Raw genomic sequence first — 21,609 nt, 5'->3', positions numbered from 1 at the left:
AATAAAAGATCTTTTTGTCACTGCATACTTCCCATATATCACATAATTATTTGAATGACTTTACTATTATTTTAAATGTGCAAAATAGTAACTCTTTTTTTTGTACCAAAAATGTCCTTCCGATATGGTAGAACATCTTAAAGGTCAGTACAAACCGCACAGACCGATGGAAACAGATACTTTGTCGGGTTATGTCGGATCATTGTGTTACCCCTGTCGGTGTCTGTTGGAGCTTGTTTTCACCGATTGCACACTTTAAATCATCATATGTTGGGTCATGGAATTTCTGAGAAGTGACGTACCGTAGACTGGCGATTGCCTGCCTTGGTCGGCGTCTGTCGGTGCAGTGCGAATTGATCTTAAAGTGATAGTTCACCTAAAAATGAAAGTTCTGAAACCATTTACTCATCCTCAAGTTGTTCCAAAGCTTCTTCTGAACACAACAGAAGATATTTTGAAGAATATGGATTACCAAACAGTTGATGGGCCGCACTGACTTCCATAGTATGAAAAAAAAAAAAAATGGAAATCAATGGGGCTCATCAACATTTTGGTTACCCATATTCTTCAAAATATCTTCTGTTGTGTTCAGCAGAAGAAATAAACTCAACTTGAGGGTGAACAAATGATGACAGAATTTTCACTTTTGGGTGAACTATTCCTTTAAGTCTTGTGAAGACAGTCCTTAATATTAATTTTTTTATTCTTTTTTTTTTTTTACTTTATTTTTATTTGATTAAAAACTAATGTTAAAAAATATTTAAATTTTATTTAAATTTGCATTATTTAAGAGCAGAATCAGAGGTTTTCTGTACTTCATGTGGACAGTTTACTGTTGTTCTGCTGCATAAAAAGGCCTAAAAGTTCCTGGTTTTTATTCCGTATTAGACAGAGAAGCAAAGCTTCGGTCACGTTGAGTCAGAGATGAAGGTATGAGCAGGAAGACCTTCCGGGATATCCGTTCTTCTCTACAGCCGATGAACGGTACCGGAAAAAAATGTGTGGATTTTATCGAATGCACTTTTTGGTTTTATACACACATTAAGAAAACATGCACCGTGAGGCTTTTGCAACATTGCACTAGATTCTCATTGCATACACACACACTTTTTGAATATACTGCCAATGAACGCTTCACCAGCTGCAAGACTGTTCTGCGCTGTGGTCACCCGTTCAGTCCCTGTGTGTGAGTCTGTGTGTGTATCTGCACACACGTGTATGTGTGTGTGTGTGCACACAGGTGTGCGTGCAGAGCTTTTGTTTGAATGCTTTTTTCCATCACCTACATTTTAGCTGTTGTTTTCCTCCATTGTTAAATGCCGCATCAGGCAAGAAGAACAAATCAATTCAAAAGTTTAAGAGTTGACTTCTATTTCTGTTCAGAAATCATAAATATAAAATATATATATAAAAATCGGATCCGGTCTGTTTTCATATGTAGACCAAATGCTTATGAAACTGAATGTTATGAAAGGAGAGTTGATATATGAGCACACCAGCACATTGATATATGTATAAATTTACCATTTTTTTATGTGTGTGTGTGTGGGGGGGGGGAGTTTCACACCTTTTTTCACTTTTGTTCTTAAACGTTTTTAAACCTTCAAAGACACTGAAATCATGACTTGTACATTCAGGGACCAAAACCTTGAGGTATTTTCTCCCCCTGAATTCACAAAGCTTTTTCATTCAGGCTGATTAAAAAAGAATTCAGTGCCTTCAGGTCCTAAGATCAACTGACTTAATTTTTAAACAATCAAAAGAATATAAATGTGTGTGTGAGTGCGCGTGTGCACTCACGTGTGTGCGTGTAACTAAATCATCATGATAAGAACAAGTGTCTTATCTAACTCTGCTTATTTCATCTTATCTTTTGGCACTTTCCTGTGACAGAAGATGTTTTTGTGGCTGTGCTGCTTTGTGAATTTGTTTTATAAAGCTAATCCTTTAATTACTAATTCATGTTTTATTTTACAGAAATATTTATTTTATAGTACCTTAATTGTGGACATCTTTTATATAAATAATACATATATTTTAATTACTTTTTTGCTTTTTTCTCTTTTAAATGAGTTCACGGTCAGGATAATTACAAAATATATAAAACTAATTCATTAAAGCATAATATTGTTATATTTTAAAACTTTAGCTGTTAAAACCTACTGAAAACTACTAATCCAAATAAAAACGTTAGTGATAATTTAAACAATTTTTTGTTTTTACGTCACTCTGTTAGCAAGTACTAATCGTTAGCTATGCAAAACTCCTCAGTTTGTCTCATGTATGTATTGTGTTTCTTTGAAAGCTATAGGCTCTTGATGTTTCCAGGTTCTCTCTTGTTCTCTCTTTCATTCTTTCTCTTGGTGACTCTTTTTTTTTTGTCCTGTCACAGCACTCTTGTGTTCAACTCGAGGATTTCCGTTAGTGGAACCTTGAGGTTTTTCACTAGTTTACAGTGCAGAATGCTGCGATGGAGGTTTCAAGAGAAGCACAGACAGAACCACTGCATGTACTAGGGGGACTCTTAAATCGACCGACTGTCTTTAAGATGAGTTTTTGTGTGTAGGTTCTGTGTACGTTTTCGGCGTTCTTTCTCCTCATTAACCAATTCGTTAGTTGTCCTGAGAACTTTAGTTTACGTACAGCTATTGCAGTATTGAAACAGTAAAATAACATACCATCATAATTTGTTGACTATAAAATGGAGCATCATGACTCCAACCTTCATACCTATTCAGAAAAGTGTTATAATACATTATAAACAGAACTTTTATTTTCTCTCAACATTTACCCATTGCCTTTTTTCCCCTGCTTTATCTCACTGTCTTTATTTTATGTGAGAGTAGTTGGAGATTATCTGTCATTTTATGGAAAAAAAGTAGCTCTTTCTCTAATTTATTTCTCACCATCATATGTTCACACTGCTGGTAAATGTGGCCCAAATCCGAATTATTTTTTTTTTTTTTTTTTTTTGGTTCACATGTGACTCAGATCTGTTTTTCTCATGACAGTGTGAACAGCACAAACCACATAGAATCTGATCTTTTCAATTCTGATTTGTGCTACTTCCATATGTGCTACTAAATCGGATACAGGTCAGATGTTTTGCAATGCGACCTCAGTCTGAACGGTCAAATCGGAGTTCATGCGACTATTACGTCACTCGAGCTCAACATCGTCACAATTCTGTGCTCATGGGAGTCACTTCAATGATTTTACAAACCCAACGTTATTGCTAAAGGTAATCAGTGGAAGGACAGTGATGTGTCAGAACTCATAAGTATTACAGTGACAGCTCTATATACAAGCAAATCACGAGGGCTAGTATCATATTTGAAAACTCTGCGCTCTTTTTTTCTTTTTTTATATTGTCTGCCCTTAAATTCACTGGCTTCTGTGGCAGATCACACAAAAAACGTGTAATCACTTACTTTAATGTCCTCCGTGTTTACTTCCGTATGACTATGTGCCGTCTTCTTATCGTTCTTTTGCACATGCGGGTCAGTTCAGGGCCGTGATCTGTTCACACTGCAATCTGATATTGGCCGCATTTCAAACAGCAATATGAAAGCTAAATTCAGATCTGAGCGGCAAATCAGAATTGAGCACTATGGTTCGCAGTGTGAACGTAGTCTTAGAGATTTTTTTTAATTTTTTGTAGTTGAGTATCTCAAAGAGATGGAGAAATTCCCAGTAAGAAAGAGAGATGTATTACATTTTTAAACAAAAATGATCAACAAAGAGTAAACTTAAGAAATTATCATGTTTATCATGTTGACATTCTTATAAATTGTAACTTTTTAATACATTTTACACACTACAAAAATTTTTTCAAAAACATTTTTAAAAGTTTACAAAAATAACTGCAGTAGGAGGACCTGCACCATTTCCAGTGGCATTTTCAGACCTAAATACTGAAGTTGCGGTATAGATTTATGTAACTTTCCTCTATCAGTGGTACATCAGAGATAATCATTTACGACATATCACAGCTTACATCTAACTTACAGTCATATATATATATACATATATATATAAATATAGGTGAGATAGTATCTTCATTTCTGGAAAGCTAATCTGAGAGATGCAATCACAAATACAGAAGTCTCTCACAGGCATTGTGTAAATGTAGGTACATTTCAACAGGTAAATTTACTTTCTTCAGTTTTAGTGCTGCTGTTTTGTAGTTTGTTGAAATGTGTTGAATATGTGTGGATAAATCTATGTTTTATGCTGTTGATGCTTCAGTTGTGGTAAGTACCAGTGGGGCTTTATAACTGCTAATAGTTTGCAATGTCTGGTAATTCAAATTCTAATTCACCCTAAGAAATATGATTTCTAGAGTTTTTAAAGTCTTAATATTGTTTAATTCATTAGATTGAGAGTTAGATTTCTTTCTGCAGACCTCTAATAATTCATGCAGGACTGTTCTTGTCTTTTTATTGTTCTTCTTTGGTATATTTTTCATCAGTTTCTCTAAGCAGAGATGAGAAACATCAATGCTTTTTGTCTGTATCAGCATGTGGTTTAGGTGAACAGATAGCACAGAAGAGAAAAAGAGATATTTTCTCTTTATCAGCATGTGGTTTCAGAGAGGTATAATGAGAATGGGAAGCTTTTTGTCAATGTGGAAATATTTCTCTTTATTTGAATTTTGTGTGTGCAAGTGAACCTGTAAGTATTGGAGACATTTTAAAAACAATAGGACAGAAAACACATGCAAAGAACCAGGAAGAGATTATTTTTTAGATTACAGGCCTTGAGTTTGAGAGAGGCCACTGTGGTGAAGAAACGGAAAAGGTACTAGTAATTTTCTGCCAGGACATTATCTGTTAAGTTTACAGACATTTAGTTTAATCATAAAATGCAACACAATGCAATGTGTAATTCAAAATACTGGTAAAATTCCTTCATATTAACAGTCCATTGTTCCCTCACTCAAAAAACTGACATGTTGGATTTACTTAACTTTTTTATGACTACAGGTTTCATGTAAGTGGGTTGCATTTAATTAAAATTGTTTATTTCAGTTAACGTAAGTTTATTACATAAGGTTAATTCAATGACATTTAGTTGAATCAGGTGAACATTCTTAATTTTGTCCAAAACTATTAAGTTTAATTATCCTAAAATTAATATCAAACAAAAATTAAATCAGGTAATCCAGTTTAATTGATTAGTTTATTTAGTGAATGCATTCAAGAACAATTTTTACAACTTTTACAAATGTTAACAAGAAAATCATTTACAAAATCTTTATTCTGTCAGTACTCTTGTTGGCATTCATAGGCGTTAGCCAGAAGACGGTTTTATTATATCCATGGCATGCCCAAAGTAATTGTTTTTTATTATTAAAACAACTTTAGTTGTTGTTCAATCCAAGCACATGCTCTACACTTCACCACAATGTTAACCCCCAAAAACACTAACATACCATACCAGAAACTCTTTCAAATATAAACATAAAAGAACACTAAACAAGTTTCCCAATTTTTTATCTTGATGGAAAAAAAAATGCATAAAATAACATTTTATTTCAAGATTTACTCTCCCTATCTAGCCCTGTGCAAAGCATGATGGGAAGGGGAAATCCTGTTCCTAGTTTCTATAATGCTATTTTAACACAATCATTTATGTACTCTCACCTCAAATGGATTAAATAAAGTGGTTGAAAAGAATCGTGTTGGAGTAACTTAATTTACTTAAGTAAATTGATCAAGCATCAAATGTTATTTTTGGCCTACTCAATTAAAACATTCTTTCAAAATGAAAATATTGAGTTGAACCAAAACACAACTGTTTCAAGTCAGTTTAACACAATGCAATTGTTTGAATGAGAAACCTAATACAATGGTGTTAAATGAAAAATGATTTTGCACTTCATTGTCTCAATATCCTACTCATGAGCTACCAGTACTTTTTCTGTTATTTTACTGATTTATTTTTTACAGTGTAGATTGTAGAAGAAAAAAAGACGACAAAAGCAGAAAGTGGGGCAGGAGATGTAAGTCTGTTGTCATTGGCTCTATTTCAATACGTAGTAGTAACAGAAAATTCACTTAGTCCGGTATACCAAATTAGCACCCATCAACAGCCATTCAAAAGACATTTTTTGCCAGAAAACTGTAAGGAATTATGGCTAATTAAAACTAAAACCATAAAAAAAAAAAAAACCTTAGTCTCTTGAAATAAAGCAAATTTTAACTGAAAAAATGTAAAAATGTTTATATATACTTATTATATTTTAGCTTTCCTCATTTAGCATTTTTATCTTTTAACATTTCTCATTTGATTTCAATTTGATTCAAATAACTCTAAATCTATAAATCTAAAACTGAAATAAAAATGTATAAAAACTATATATATAAAAACTAAAAATGACAAAATATAAACAAAACAAATTTAATAAAACCTGAACTAAAATTAAAATGAAAACAGAAAATATAAAAAGAAAAACTATTTCTGAATAGTAATAAAAACTGTAATGGTATCTAAAAGATACTGAAATAACACTGATCGTAAGTCTTATTTTATTTTAGACATTTTACCAGTATCTGTTTTTAGGGCTCATAAAAGCCTGAAATGGACAATTGGAAATCAAATATTGTTTGCTGCCTTTCACGTCACAGCTCAGGTTAGTCGATATTGAAAAGGCCTGTGTACGCGTGTTTCTGTGGTGCTATCAGCCTGTCGGTGTTGCGATTTATGTCATATACCTGGCTCCAGATTTGTTAGTCACATGGCATTTAGGTTAAAGTGAATGGCTTTACCTGGCAATTTTCAAACTGCATCCACGAACGTCACATGTAATGCATAAGATGTCGACCCACATTTACACCTTCCCTCATAGATTGACACGAGACCCACACTCTTGCAAAAACCGTTGCAAGGAGTTTCCTTTTGTGCCCCAAATCATGACATAGCCTACCTTGACACAGTGACATAAACACACACTGACACAGAAACATGCACACGCTAATTACTGCATACTTGATTATCCATACAACATTAAAATTCATGTTGAATCAAATATGATACATCAGGCTTTTGAGGAAGGTTTATTTGTCCATCTCTTAATCATCATTGAATTACCAATTAAACCAATAACCAATAAAACCTACAGAATTTTGATCATAAAACTAAGCATTTAAGTAAAAAGACCACATTAAAATTCCAAATATAAACTTTTAAAACAATTATACTGTTATAAAGATCTCAATGATTTACATTGCAACAGAAATTATCTTACATTTTGGCCATATAAATAACAGCAACTGAAACAAATTGCATATTCTTGCTCAGTTTGGGCCTCTGTATAGCACTATATTTTCACTTTATCATACTATACGAGTCTTAAAAACCCAATGTATCAAATATGATACCCAAAATAGATTGAATAAATTTGCATTTCAAAATATTTGTTTCATATGTCAGGTTTTACAGGATTCATTAAATCCGTGATAAGTTGCATGACACTGCATGAGAAATGTTGCATTCAGTTTCACTCTACAATGCACCACAGAGAACAATAAATATGATATTTTTTAATTTCTTTTGATATAGTTTTTGAAGAGTGCTGTATCAGATTAAGATTTTCACAAAGGTTCCTTTGGGAGATGGTGGGATTGGGAGAAGAGAGGATGAGAACGAGACGGCGGGGGGAGGATGGGGGATGGACATTCCTGGCAGTAAAAACACAGATGAAAGAGCGTATTACTGGCAGTCGCATCCTTTGTGAGCGAGACAGAGAGAGGGAAATAAAGAGTAAGATAATGCATGAAAGAGGGAAAGTCAGAGTGAAAGAGAAGCCAGTAAACCACTTAAAAAGACTTGAGGTTGACACCTTCACGTCCACCTCCTCACACTCAATATTCCCCCAGTCTCAGTCAGTCTAGGTGGATCTCCCTGTTTTTTTGTGATGTGTTACTTGATTTTGTTGTTTTTGTGAAAAAATGCCCTTCTTTGATTCACCCACTGTAAAAAGCTTTGATGGACCAGGTGGGAACACTTATCAAAAGAAGCTTAAATTTCTGACATGAAAAGGTCAGGCTGACATGACACATTCAGATTCCACTTTACCTCGAATCACCTTTTTTATGAATTTAAATATGATCATTCTAGCATAATAACATGGCCCAGAAGAGAACCCAATATTGTTATAGACTCTTCACACTATACTTAATTAACATCATCTCTAACACCAGGTTAAGGACACTTTTAACTGTGTTCAACAACATTTCACGTGGGGGGTTTAAAGGACAGTAGCCATGCCAAAGTTACTGTGTGAATTAGTAATGCAGAGTAAGGTATTAACAGTGTGAAACCCTGAAAGAGATAACCAGGGTGGAAAGTGGGAAGTTTTTTTTTTTTTTTTTTTTTTTTATTTTTTGACAATTTTTACTATTCAAATAGTCAAATGTATGAAAATAAATAAATAAATAAATAAAAATATGTACACCAGTGCAAACACCACCCTTTTTTTACATAAATTACAATTAATATTTAAATCTAATTTAATTTAATAATTACATTTTAGAATTCCAGAAGTTTGGGGTGAATTAAAACAACACTCTAAAAAAAATTGTTGGTTTAACTTAAACTAAGTTACCTGGTTGCCTTAAAATTTTGAGTTCATTGAAATGAAAAATTTGAGTTAATACAATGAAGGCGATTGATTTAACAAAAACTTGGAATATTATAAATCTGAACCACATTAATTAAGTTGATTTGACAAAAGAAAATAATTGTTATTGTTATTTTTTTTTAATGTATTATCTTTATTTAGTTGTTTTAGCTTATGTTAAAGCTTGGTTTTGTCTTATTTTAAATCATTTAAGCCATCATGAGGCCCCATTGTAAGTTTGCTAAAGTCCCCTGTGGGCCCCTTGGTGGAGAACCACTGATTTGCATGGTTCCTGGTCCTGAAAGTGAACTTTGGTCTCCTTTAGGTCAACTTCCATTATGGTTTCAGTTAACTTTCCATTCACGTTCCATTCTGTTGTACCGACGTTGTTTTTTTGGAACGGCACCAAATGTTGATGACTGTACTGAGAATTCGCTTGACACGACACTTATAACCACAACATTGTTGTGCTGCATTGACAACTGTTTAAAATTGCGCAATATCAAAGTTAGTCAAGAAAGACTTTGTGTTCATAATTACATTATAAGCAAACTGCACAATGCAAAAAATGTCTCAATTCGCATGTAAGACAGAATTGTTGCTGTTTTAAGACACCGTTGACACCAAGAATGTGCACATGAACGGCAGAGCACAATCTGATCTGCGCTGGCATGCTCCTTTCATCAAGATGTTAATGTAATGAAGTGTGTTGTCGCAGCATTACATTACGCTAGGATTAAAAATGACCCTTGGTTAACAATTTCAGGCGTAAGCCCATTAGTTCAGCTCTCAATAAAAAACCTCTTTATAACATTTTATGTTTTTATATATATATATATATATATATATATATAAGCCTCAGTGGAGTGTATCCTTTATGAACTTTAACCTTGTATCATTCTCCCACACACTTCCTCCCACCTGTATGTGTGCAGTGTGTGTGTGTGTGTGTGTGTGTGTGTGTGTGTACATGCTTTTTGAAAGAGGAAACTCATGTTCCTTGGTACTGGACGATGTGACCACATTACTTAGCCATACACACATTGCTGGATTCCAAGAATTAAGTAGGTTAGATTTACTGTCATTTTGACCGAAAACACACACACACACACACACACACACACACACACACACACACACACACACACACACACACACACACACACACACACACACACACACACACACAGATGTATAGAACACATATTCTTTGACTTTCAGCTTAAGAACCTGCAAACATGCCACAAAGTCTTCTAAGACAAATCTCCAGATCAGAACATTAAAGTTGGCATGAAATAAATAAAAACCCCATCTATTTTCTAAATTAATATTATTGATCTAATTGTGAATGATTTATCAATGCATATGTTGCTCATTAAAATGGGGATTCATCAATGCATTATAGTTCAATACATAACAATCTCACTTTGCTAATGTAGGTGTGTATCTGTGCATGCATGCCTGTATGTCTGCATGTCAGGTTTTTCCTACATTTTCATTTTCCCACTAGGATAGTAAAACCTGAAATCATCTATAACAGGGACCAGCCAACATTCATTGTGAGGAAAACAATGTAATAAACTTACTAAATAGTGTTTTCATTAAATCTTTGGGAAAAGAAATATCATTAGTTTAGTATACAAACTATAGACACCAATAGACACCATTTCCCAACATCCCAAACAAAAATGTGTATATGTGCATATTTTTCCCACTAAGAAGAAAATGGTTCTTTTAATATCTATTCACTAAAAGGTTCTTTGAGGAACCCAGAATCATTCTTCTACTGCAAAATCTCAAAATCCTTTTGGAAGCTTTATTTTTAATAGTGTACACTGTACCACTGTTGAGCTGCAATTCATTCACACTTCTCCCTTTCCTCTCATTCATCCTCCCTCCCCTTCTCTCTCAATCTCTCTCTCTCTCTCTCTCTCTCTCTCTCTCTCTCTCTCTCTCTCTCTGTTCATTAGATTAGGATTTCTTAATGTGGCTTTCAGGGATTATCTTTAGTCTGTTACAAAACCAGTGTGTGTTTCTGTTTCAGGAGGTTTGTGTATTTATACCCCTGTCCATTTATACTCTTGTATACTGTGAATGTGTGTAATAAATACATTTGTGTGTAATAAATACATTTAACTGCAAATACACAAAGGAAGCATATACTACAAAAGAACCAGTTGTCCACCGTTTCATTAGTTCATTTTAATCAGCCTATCCATTCATTACACAATACAAATTCAGTAAATGTACATGTCTTTTTCTGACCATTTTAACATCTGAAAGCATCAACGCACGTCTTCAACCACTCAAAATCTTGTTTTTGTGGCTTCATTAAATGTTAATTGATAAATGAATCAGTCTATTGCAGTCTAAACCGATCATACATTTGTAAAAACCATGAAACATTTTTTAATGATTCTTTATGTAATAGAAAGCTCAAAAGAACAGCATGTATTTGAAAAAATAAATATTTTGCAACATTATTCATGTCTTTACTGTCACTTTTGATCAATTTAATGCATCCTTGCTGAATAAAAGTATTAATTTATTTTTAAAAAATTAAAAATAAAAATCTTACTCCAAACTGGAACTTTTGAACTGATTTTTTTAGAGGGCTATACTGCCCTCTGCTGGCTGGAATTTTAAATCTGATTAATAGCATCAGGAATTATTTAAATCAACTGTGACAGATCGACACATTGGGGTAAAGCACATGATCACGGCTTTAATCTGTGTTGTTATTGTTTTGTGTCTTTAGCTCAGATTGAGGTGATCCCATGTAAGATCTGTGGAGATAAATCTTCAGGGGTTCATTATGGAGTTATCACTTGTGAGGGCTGCAAGGTAAGAAAAAGAAAATTACTTTACTAATAACAAATATTCTTCATTTAGGCTGGATTCACAAACAGGATGTCTTGCGTCTTTAGCACATATTGTTCCACACCTCACCCACCTCTCTCTGTCTCTCTCTCTCTGCTTCTACAGGGCTTCTTCCGCAGAAGTCAGTCCTCCAGCGTTCAGTACTCGTGCTCCAGGCAGAGCAACTGCCCCATTGACCGCGCCAGCCGTAACCGCTGCCAAAGCTGCCGCCTCAAAAAATGTGTCGCTCAGGGGATGAGCCGTGACGGTGAGAAAGGATGGATGGATGGAAGAATGTTTGAATGGATGATTTATTGGAATAAATCAAATACAAATTTGATATTCAGTTTGTGCATAAAAGCAATATTTAACTAAAAATTTTATGTAATTGTGTAACTCTAGTGATGTTTTCTCATCTCCCTCAGCTGTGAAGTTTGGCCGCATGTCCAAGCGTCAGAGAGACTCGCTGTTTGCAGAAGTCGAGAGACATCGACAACAGCAGCGTCTTCAGGCCAACTCAGTCCAAGAGCCTCAGTCTCTCCCAGCCTACCGATCCAGCAAAGAGCCCAGAGAACAGTCATCACATCTCATCCCGCCTCTACCTCCAGCCTACCCTTATTCTGTAGAGCCTGAACTGCCAGGCTGCCCACCAGAGGTACATGCATACCTGGAGTGTCGCATAGGCGAGGCCCAGGCACAGAGTCTGGCCTACAGGAGCTCCCACAGGAGAGGTGAGAGCAACAGCTTGTCAGCTGGTAGAGGTGAGAAATTCTCCCTAATAATTGTACTTAACACTGAAAGAATTACTTCTCGATCACACACATATTAGGTGGCCTTAAAGATTTGATACAGTATACACTACAATACTCACGCTCAAGTAGTTCCAAACCTATATGAGTTTCTTTGTTCTGCTGAACACAAAGAAATGTCAGTTACCAAACAGATCTCGCCCCCCATTAACAACTATAGTAGGGAAAATAAAAACTATAGTAGTCAATGGGGGGCGAGACCTGTTTGGTTACTGATATTCTTCCAAATATCTTCCTTTGTGTTCAGCAGAACAAAGAAACACATACAGGTTTGGAACTACTTGACGGTGAGTAAATGATGACAGAATTTTCATTTTTGGGTGAACTATCCCTTTAAATACGTACATGTCGGTGCATTGTAATTGCATTTAAAGTACTTGCATTTAATTTGTTGTTACACTGTTAACTTTACCCCTAACTTTATTGTAACTCAAAACCTTACTTCAAAATTTAACTCTAAAGGCCAGTTCACATTGCACCGACAGATATCGACCAATGCTGACAATCACCAGAAGGAAAAGGAAGTATACCCGGGCCTTAACCCTACCAATCCTTCTAAAATCAATCATACGTCAAACTCACTAGCAATAAATGGGAATTTTCCAGAGTAAGATGTAGATACACAGTACATAGTCTTTTCATTATTTAATATTAGTACATAGTAGGCCTAGTTAAGGCCACCTAATATAAATTGTGACCTACTTTTCATCTGGTAGATAAATCTCATAAGATATTGTGGTTTATCATTTTGTCCTTCCGTCTTTCAGGATTTGACTCTACACGGTCTACACCAGAGGCTATTTTGAACATGAACGGCAGTGAAATGGGGTTTCGTCCTTTTGACCCTGAGAGCTCGTTTTTTTCCTATCCGACCCCTCTGCACATAGGTGAGAACCGCAAGCAGTTTAGCACATTTTTAAAATGTCATGTGTGCTATGTGGTGGTATAAAGTGGTTTAATAGGGTTAGGAGTTGAACTATGTAGTGTGGAACTGTCGTGCATTAAAATTAACGTGTGTCTCTTTGTGCGATTTTTGACAGAGGAGATCTCGGCAAGTATCGTTCGTTCTCACAGAGAGACAACTCAGTATCGACTGGAGGAACTGCAGGCTCTCAGATGGAAGGTTTTCAGCAGGGAGGAGATCCATGCTTACCAGAGCAAAGTACATGTCCTCTACTCTTCTATAACTAGCACAACTGTAAATCCCAAAGTTTACATCTGTTTTTTACATGTACGCTAAATGCCAGTTCACACTGCACTGACAGATGCCAACCAACAGACACTTCGACGGGTTTTGTCAGATCAGTGTGTTACCCCGGTCGGTGTCTGTTGGCATTAGTCAGTGATTATTTTCGCCCATTGAACACATTGAATCTGCGTTTGTTGGCTCAGGAAATGTCTGAGAAGTGACGTAATCTGGTGATTGTCCGCAGTAGTTGGCGTCTGTTAGTGCAGTGTGAATTGGCCTCGCGCATCCGGTGTCTGCGTTATTTCTCTCCAGAAGTTATGACTGATAAAATATCTTTATACTCATTTAAAATTGAGTTGTATCTTTTAACCTCCTCACACAAGCACTAAATGTGGACATCTATTGTTGTTGTCTCCAGTAGTTGGTTGTTGTTCTGTCAATTTTCATCACTTTCTTTTTCGGCTGTGGAACAATGGGCTGCGTACATGTGACAACTAACAAAAGCATAAAACCAAATTATACTTTGGGCTTTACTGTGATGAGCATGTGAAACACTGTAGCATTAGTCGCACTTTCCTCTTTCTCAATCTAAGATTGAAAAATGAAAATTGTGAAAAATTATCAGTCTCGCAATTATGAGAAATAAAATGCCAGTTGTAAAACATAGTCACAATTACAAGAAAAAAGTTAAAATTAAAAAAAATAATTTCACAATAGTAAAAAATAAAGTTAGAATAAATAAATAAAGCACATATTTTTAATCATTAAAGCCCTGATATACTTCAAGCTAAATCGAAGAATGAATGAGTACGATGCCTTTTCAAACAAAATCTGGTCAAACTAAAGCCCCGTTCACACTGCCAGCGGCACGCAGTGACAAAGCGACATGATCCCATTCCTTTCAATGGAGCGCTGGCGACTTCTGTCGACACGTGTCAAGTGACGGGAGACATGCGACAAAAGTTTAGAAATTTCAACTTTATGCAAACGAGAAGCTAATTTCGTGAGGGACAACCAATAGACATTGATAGTTCATGTGTTGTTATATGATGCAGTGAGCAGTTTAACACTGCTTCAGTTCATATTACAGTTTCCCCTGCATTGTGTTGATTATTAGGTACAAGAAAATTGATTATTTGTCAAATTCGAATGAAGTTTTAGTAATTTTTGACAATATGAGTGAGTTTAATGCACTGAGCTCTGCAGTCACAACACTCAGAAATGTTAGCAGAATGTTACTTTTAATTCTTTTAAGCCTAATTCCTAGTTGGAATGCTCTGGGGCTTTGAAATGTTTTTTTCATTTCTTCACCATGTTTGTCTAGATCAGACAAGAGTAAAAACATGAACACACTGGAGTACATGCAGGGCTGGGGCAAACATATCCACATCTCTGTGATCACTTGTGGACACTGTTGGAGAGATTTATAAAGAATGAAGTTGTGTTTATGAATTATACAGACTGCAAGTGTTTAAGAATGAAAATAGCGACAGTCTTGTCTCCGTGAATACAGTAAGAAACGATGGTAACTTTAACCACATTTAACAGTACATTAGCAACATGCTAACGAAACATTTAGAAAGACAATTTACAAATATCACTAAAAATATAATGTTATCATGGATCATGTCAGTTATTATTGCTCCATCTGCCATTTTTCGCTATTGTCCTTACTTGCTTACCTAGTCTGATGATTCAGCTGTGCAGATCCAGACGTGTAATCCCTTTCATAATGTTGGGACTTGGGCTGGCATATGCAAATATTGGGGCGTACACCCCGACTATTACGTAACAGTTGGTGTTATGTTGAGATTCGCCTGTTCTTTGGAGGTCTTTTAAACAAATGAGAATTATATGAGGAGGAGGAAACAATGGATTTTGAGCCTCACTGTATGTCATTTCCATGTATTGAACTCTTGTTATTCAAGATAAATTCAATTTTTGAATCAAGGGCACCTTTAAAGATTCGGAGATGGCCTGGAATTCCTGGGAATTTCTGCTATTTTGTTGTGTGCTTGTTGTTTTATTTAGAGAATAGCATACATCACATATTTAAATACTAATACAAACAGCATTGGCATTGGGATGTTTGCAAAAATTATACCATTTTCATTCATCTTTTGACCTCTGAGTGAAGAATGAAGAACTTTGCTGCAAGTATATTGGGCCTTAATACTTCATTCAAAACATCAGTCAAAAGTTGACTTGTAGTGTATGGAATTCAGAATATACAGAATACACAAACATTTCTCTGTCTCAGGTTCCCTCCCTTCTCACTTTCTCTCTCTCTCTGTCCTCTGTCTCTGTAGTCGGTGGATGAGATGTGGCAGCACTGTGCGGTGCGGTTGACAGATGCTGTTCAGTATGTGGTGGAATTTGCTAAACGTATCCCAGGATTCCGTCAGCTTTGTCAGAATGATCAAATTGCTCTCCTCAAGAGTGGTGAGATATATATGTCTGTAAAACATACAAGTTAATCGATTAAGGCTGGTAAGGTTTACAACAGCCCAATTCTCATCTCTCTCTGTCCTGTTTTCATCTCTCAAAAACCTGTCACATTTCTGCCTTTGTCTCCTTCTCTTCCATTCTCATTCCTCGTTCTATAATTCTGTGCATTTTGCTCTCTCTTTTCTGCCTTCTTCTGTGTGTGCCTTTCTTTCTCTCTTTCTTATCAGGGTCCATGGAAGTTGTTCTGGTCCGGATGAGTCGGATGTTTAACACAGAAAACAACACAGTATTTTTTGACGGCAAATTTGCAGGAACAGAACTTTTCAAATCTCTCGGTGAGTTAAAGCAATATTTTGGTTTACAGTAATCACCCTTAGACTTCCTGTGTAAGAGCATGTTTTGTCAGCATGTTTTTACAAACCTGTATTTAATCATTTTTGTCTAACCCCTTGTGAAAAAGAAGTACACTTAAGCATACATTTAAAAAGAGTACTTATTAGGAAATAATGTACAATCTGAATGTAATGTTTTTGGACATTTGATTGCATGTTAATTGCAATTAAATGAAAATGTAGTTAAATGTATATAGAGTATATAGTTTACATTTATATTAAATGCAACTAGCTAAACTAGCTATTTTTGACCCACTTAAGTAGGACCAAGTAGTCCAAACTGGCCGTTCGATGTAGGCGACTTCTGTTAAATAAAAAATCTCGCTTGACATTGAACTTTGAGCTGTAAAATTTTACAGATTTTATTTATACTCTAACAACAACATTACACACTAACTAAAGTTTGAAACATGGGATCACGAAGAACGGGACCTTTAAACAGCAAGCACAAACTATGCAAAAGCGGCAGCCCTTCCAGTGCACTCAGTGTCTGAATTCACTCACTCGTTTTCATTCACTCCTTCAAGTGGACAATATTAGTGGAGTAATGTAGAGAATAGTGAATGAGGATATAGGGGGCGATTTCAAACACAGCTCTAGAAAACATAAAAGAAGCAGAAAAATGGGGAACAAAGGAAGCAGGAACAGAACAAAGGGAAACAATGAAATACACACAAGTCTATAAAACAGAACATGATCTTTAAAGTAATATCAAATAAAGGTAAAATTGTGATCAAGTGTATTTCTTTAAAGCATGACATTTCACAGTAAAAGTTTTAATTTGACAATATTACAAAGTACACTTTTTGAAATAAAGTTTAGTTAATATAGTATAGTATAGTGTGTCATGAAAGTGTGCTCCGTTTAAGAACACTTATTTGGCCTTTTATTTAATTATTATTATATTATATGCAAGTAAAACTTTTTAAAAATATAGGCCTAGGATTTTAAGTACTGTACACTACAAGTGCACATTCAAATGTAATTGAGTGCATTTCTTTTAAACAAGGGATATTCATTTTCTTAATCTATCATCACTAATTTTACATTTTTGTTCAAACTGTTTTTGCATCTGTTTGTTCTTCAGCATGTAGCGATCTAATAGCTGCTGTATTTGACTTTGCTCACAATCTGTGCGCGCTGAGACTGACTGAACAGCAGATGGCGGTGTTCACTGCACTGGTCCTCATTAATGCAGGTGAGCGCAGTAAAACTGCAGAAATTCTGCACAAATTCTGACTTTAAAGAAAGCTGGACTTAATCTCTCGTTCCTTTTCTACATTTATGAGTAGATCGACCATGTCTGGAAGACAGAGAAAGAGTGCAGAAAGTAAGGAGAGATGTGGAGCTTGCTCTTAGTCACATCCTGCACAGAGACAATCAGGAGAGTCTACTGCATAAGGTAAAAGAGATGGAGAAAAAGAAAGGAGAATTAAAGAATTAAATTGGCTGGAATGGCTTTTAACTGCTAATGTTTTTGTATAATTCCAGCTGTATCAAAGAGTGCCGGTGCTGAAGTCTCTGTGTGCGCTGCATATTGAGAAACTGCGATGGTTTCGGCAGCTTTACCCTCTCACGGTGCATTCCCTCTTCCCTCCACTATACAAAGAGCTGTTCGGCTCTGACACGGATATACAGACATTGACTACTCACTAAACACACACAGACACATATTTCATATGTGCAGAAATGAAACCACATCGCACACGTTACACACACACAAAGTTACATTCAAAGGTGTATGCAATCAAGATCTAAATTTATTATTAACCTTCTCAAGAAGTTAAATATATTTTTGTAACTCTCAGAAGAACAGAAAATAATTTTAAGAGAAGTATGCCGTATTTTGTGCGAATTCTATTCTGTAGGGCGAAGCAAAATATAACTACGAATGCTATTCAGTCTGAGGATATATTTTAATGTTTTTGAAGTTTTCGATGACCTTGATGGTCTTGATTCTAGCTGGTACAAAGGTGCATTAGCTCTGATCATTAGAATGTTATTTTGTATAGAGATTTTACCAGCAAATACCAGATTACAAATGATAATATTTGCAGATCTCAAAGCAACATGTTGCAACATGTTCTTTGTCAACATACTTTCCATGAGCTGAATGATGTTTGAACTGGCGGCATCAGACATTGGATGATTTTCAAGCTTCATTTACAACATTAGAATCTCGTTTTTATTTCTCAGGCAGTACAGAGACATGGATGCTTAATGATTTCTGCCTCTTATAATATAGCCTATTACATTATTGCATTAATTTAAACACGATCATCTGTTATGCGTCACCTTTTTTTTTTTTTGTACTTCTCTTCTGTTAAAGCTTGTCTTAGTGCTTGTAATGCTCATCTTTCATTCATTTCACATGGATTTGAGTAGAACTTGTTGATTTTGTTCTTGAACTCACCATTCCATTCAAATAGACCATCTTAATTTGTGTTATTCAGTCTTTGGTCATAGATGATTTTCTCAGTTTTTTCAGTCAGCTGAATAATTATTGTACTTGTAGATTTGACAGTATTTATGCTCAAGGGTCTAATAATGTATAGAGTACTTCTATGAAATAAATCATTATGCTTGTGTAGACACTTGGATTGAGCACAATTCTATTGTGTCTCGATTGCACAGTTTCTGTTCATGTTGTATTTTGTGTCAGATTTAACTTATCACTCACACAATCGATGAAACCCTGTTATTGTTTCGGTTTTCTTCTGTTGCTATCTATTGTGTTGTGTTGCTTTGCAGAAAAGGCCTCAAATAAACCTCTGAAAAGTGTAAACGGTGGGAGTGTATTCAGGAAAAATATACACTGGTTTTCCATTCCTGGCTTTTAATTTTGTATTTGTGAGCCAAGTTTCTCTGAAATCTTTTTATGTGCTCCTCTGACTCACACAGATGTCATACAGCCATTTTCTGTTTTTTTTTTTTCTTTTCATATAGTTCCCTTGAAAATGATGTTTGTTAGAATTGCTCCAATCCACCAATACAAATGCTTCAATATTTCTCATAAAAAGAAATCAAGTTAATCTGGTTTTCATCATGTTTAAATTCAGGATCATCTGAATCACAGCAGATCAGAAAGGCTTTGTCATACTCAAATGAATTGTGCTTACAGCGACCTCAGAACAGACTATAGGGGATCAGAATTTAGTTAAATGTTTGTAGTTATTTTTGCTGCCTCTGTTCAGTCAGTCAGTGATGTGTATTTGTATACTCTGGTGCCATAACATTAAGTCTATCGACCTTAAGTCTGATAGTTCACCCCAAAATGAAAATTTACTCATTTACTCACCCTCAGGTTGTTCCAAACCTGTATAAAGTTCTTTGTTCTGCTGAACACAAATGAAGATATTTTGATGAAAGCTTGTAACCAGGCTGCTTTGGGGCACCATTGACTTCCATAGTAGGAAAAGAAATACTATGGCAGTCGATGGTGCCCCAGAACTGTTCTGTTACCCACATTCTTCAAAATATCTTCCTGTGTTCAGCAGAACAAAGAAATTTATACAGGTTTGGAACAACATGAAGGTGAGTAAATGATGACAGAATTTTCATCAATTTTTCAATCTCTCCCTTTAAAGGGTTAGTTCGCCCAAAAAATGAAAATTCTGTCTTTAATTATTCACCCTCATGTCTTTCCAAACCTCCAAGACCTTCATTCATCTTCAGAACACAAATTAAGATATTTTTAATGAAATCCGAGAGTTCTCTGACTCCTCCATAAACAGCAATTTAACCACCACTTTCAAGGCCCAGAAAAGTATTAAAGACATCGTTAAAATAGTCCATGTGACTACTGTGGTTAAACCTTAATGTCATGAAATGATGAGAATACTTTTTGTGTGCAAAAACAAAACAAAAATAGCAACTTTATTCAACAAATTTGTCTCTTCCCTGTCAGTATCTTACGCTGTTGACATTGTAAACACAGTTCAGCGCTTTGGGTTCTACGTCAGAACGCCAGCTCATTATTGGCTGGCTTCTGCTTCAGCATTACACAAACACATGAACAGCATCGGCCAATAATGAGTCGGCTTTCTGACGTAGAACCCGAAAGCGCTGAAAGTAAACAGCGTAGGAGAATGACAGGGAAGAGAAGAAATTATTGAAAAAAGTTGTAATATTTGTTTTGTTTTTGCGCATAAAAAGTATTCTCGACGCTTCATAACATTAAGGTTGAACCACTGTAGTCATATGGACTATTTTAACGATGTCTTTAGTACCTTTCTGGAGCTTGAAATTGATAATTCAATTGCTTTCTACGGAGGAGTCGGAGAGCTCTTGGATTTCATCAAAAAAATCTTAATTTGTGTTCCGAAGATGAACGAAGGTCTTACGGGTTTAGAACGACATGAAGGTGAGTCATTAATGACAGAAATTTCATTTTTGGGTGAACCAACCTTCAATAAAAATGTAAGGGAGCTTTATTCATAACCAAGCAAATATTTAATGACTACAATGCAAAGTCTCTTCATGTATGGAGCGAACAGGAAGCTTGGAAGAATGAGGTTTATTTAATGGCCATGTTAATTTTTTGCAATTTAGTTTTTTTTCTTTCTCATTGTATATTTTTTTATTATTGAACCAAATCTGCTTCCACATTAATGGTTAATCTGAGAATACCTGAGATTAAAGCCAATAACAGATTGCAAATATTTGCAAATCTCAAAGCATTTCTCTCTTTCAAAAACATATTTTCCTACAACTGTGTGTTCGGGAAAGAAGGAAAAAAATCAGGCGTCCTTGAAATGGCGGCATTAATTTAAATTTAGTAGATGATTTTCTAACTTCTTTTAAAACATTATAGCATCCTTCTATTTTCCTTGAATTAAGGGAAAATCCGCTAAAATGTTCGAATGAGGAAGAAAACTTGAGAAGAACAATGACTCCGCTCCTCTGGGATGTTGCACATATATAAACTATTGTCTAAAGGTCAAACAGTTACTAGTAATATGTGTTTCTACTTTATTTTTCCTACAAGCTTGTCTAGGCACATGTAATCCTCCTTGACCATTAACATCACCTGAATTTGACTAGTACGTGTTGCTCCTTGTGACTGTGTAATGTATCCCGGAACTCACATTACATGTAGACAGTTTAAGGTCAGGGTAAAATATTTTTTAATCACCATCTTATTCAGTCTTGAGTCATGGGTGAATTGCGCTGTGAATTTAATCAGTTGGGTAATTATGGTAGTTTCAAAATTCTGTATTAGTTTACTTGTAAATCTAACCCTCAACATTTTTTCTTATGTTTATTTGCCATTTTCATTTGAAAATGAAT

The 21,609-nt window shown here is 35.3% G+C and overlaps 1 protein-coding gene across 5 annotated transcripts in view; it reads left to right on the top strand.

Moving 5' to 3' along the window:
* The window catches only part of rorc (RAR-related orphan receptor C), a 43,575-nt gene extending 24,094 nt beyond the window's left edge, over positions 1–19,481 (top strand). For 2 of the 5 annotated variants that reach the window (XM_067401435.1, XM_067401469.1), the window contains 10 exons: positions 11,382–11,467; positions 11,609–11,750; positions 11,908–12,243; positions 13,059–13,178; positions 13,332–13,453; positions 15,790–15,922; positions 16,156–16,263; positions 17,408–17,518; positions 17,610–17,722; positions 17,812–19,479. In XM_067401435.1, the coding sequence (XP_067257536.1) occupies positions 11,382–11,467; positions 11,609–11,750; positions 11,908–12,243; positions 13,059–13,178; positions 13,332–13,453; positions 15,790–15,922; positions 16,156–16,263; positions 17,408–17,518; positions 17,610–17,722; positions 17,812–17,976 (1,436 nt within the window). In that variant the 3' untranslated portion in view covers positions 17,977–19,479. Of the gene's footprint in view, positions 1–11,381; positions 11,468–11,608; positions 11,751–11,907; positions 12,244–13,058; positions 13,179–13,331; positions 13,454–15,789; positions 15,923–16,155; positions 16,264–17,407; positions 17,519–17,609; positions 17,723–17,811 lie in introns of all 5 variants that reach the window. The other 3 variants (XM_067401452.1, XM_067401460.1, XM_067401443.1) reach the window with 3 other exon arrangements.
* Positions 19,482–21,609: the final 2,128 nt, after the last annotated feature.

This window comes from Chanodichthys erythropterus, chromosome 2, assembly GCF_024489055.1.
Source record: "Chanodichthys erythropterus isolate Z2021 chromosome 2, ASM2448905v1, whole genome shotgun sequence".
NCBI classification, from domain to species: domain Eukaryota; kingdom Metazoa; phylum Chordata; class Actinopteri; order Cypriniformes; family Xenocyprididae; genus Chanodichthys; species Chanodichthys erythropterus.
This window is presented reverse-complemented; position numbering and strand designations above follow the sequence as displayed.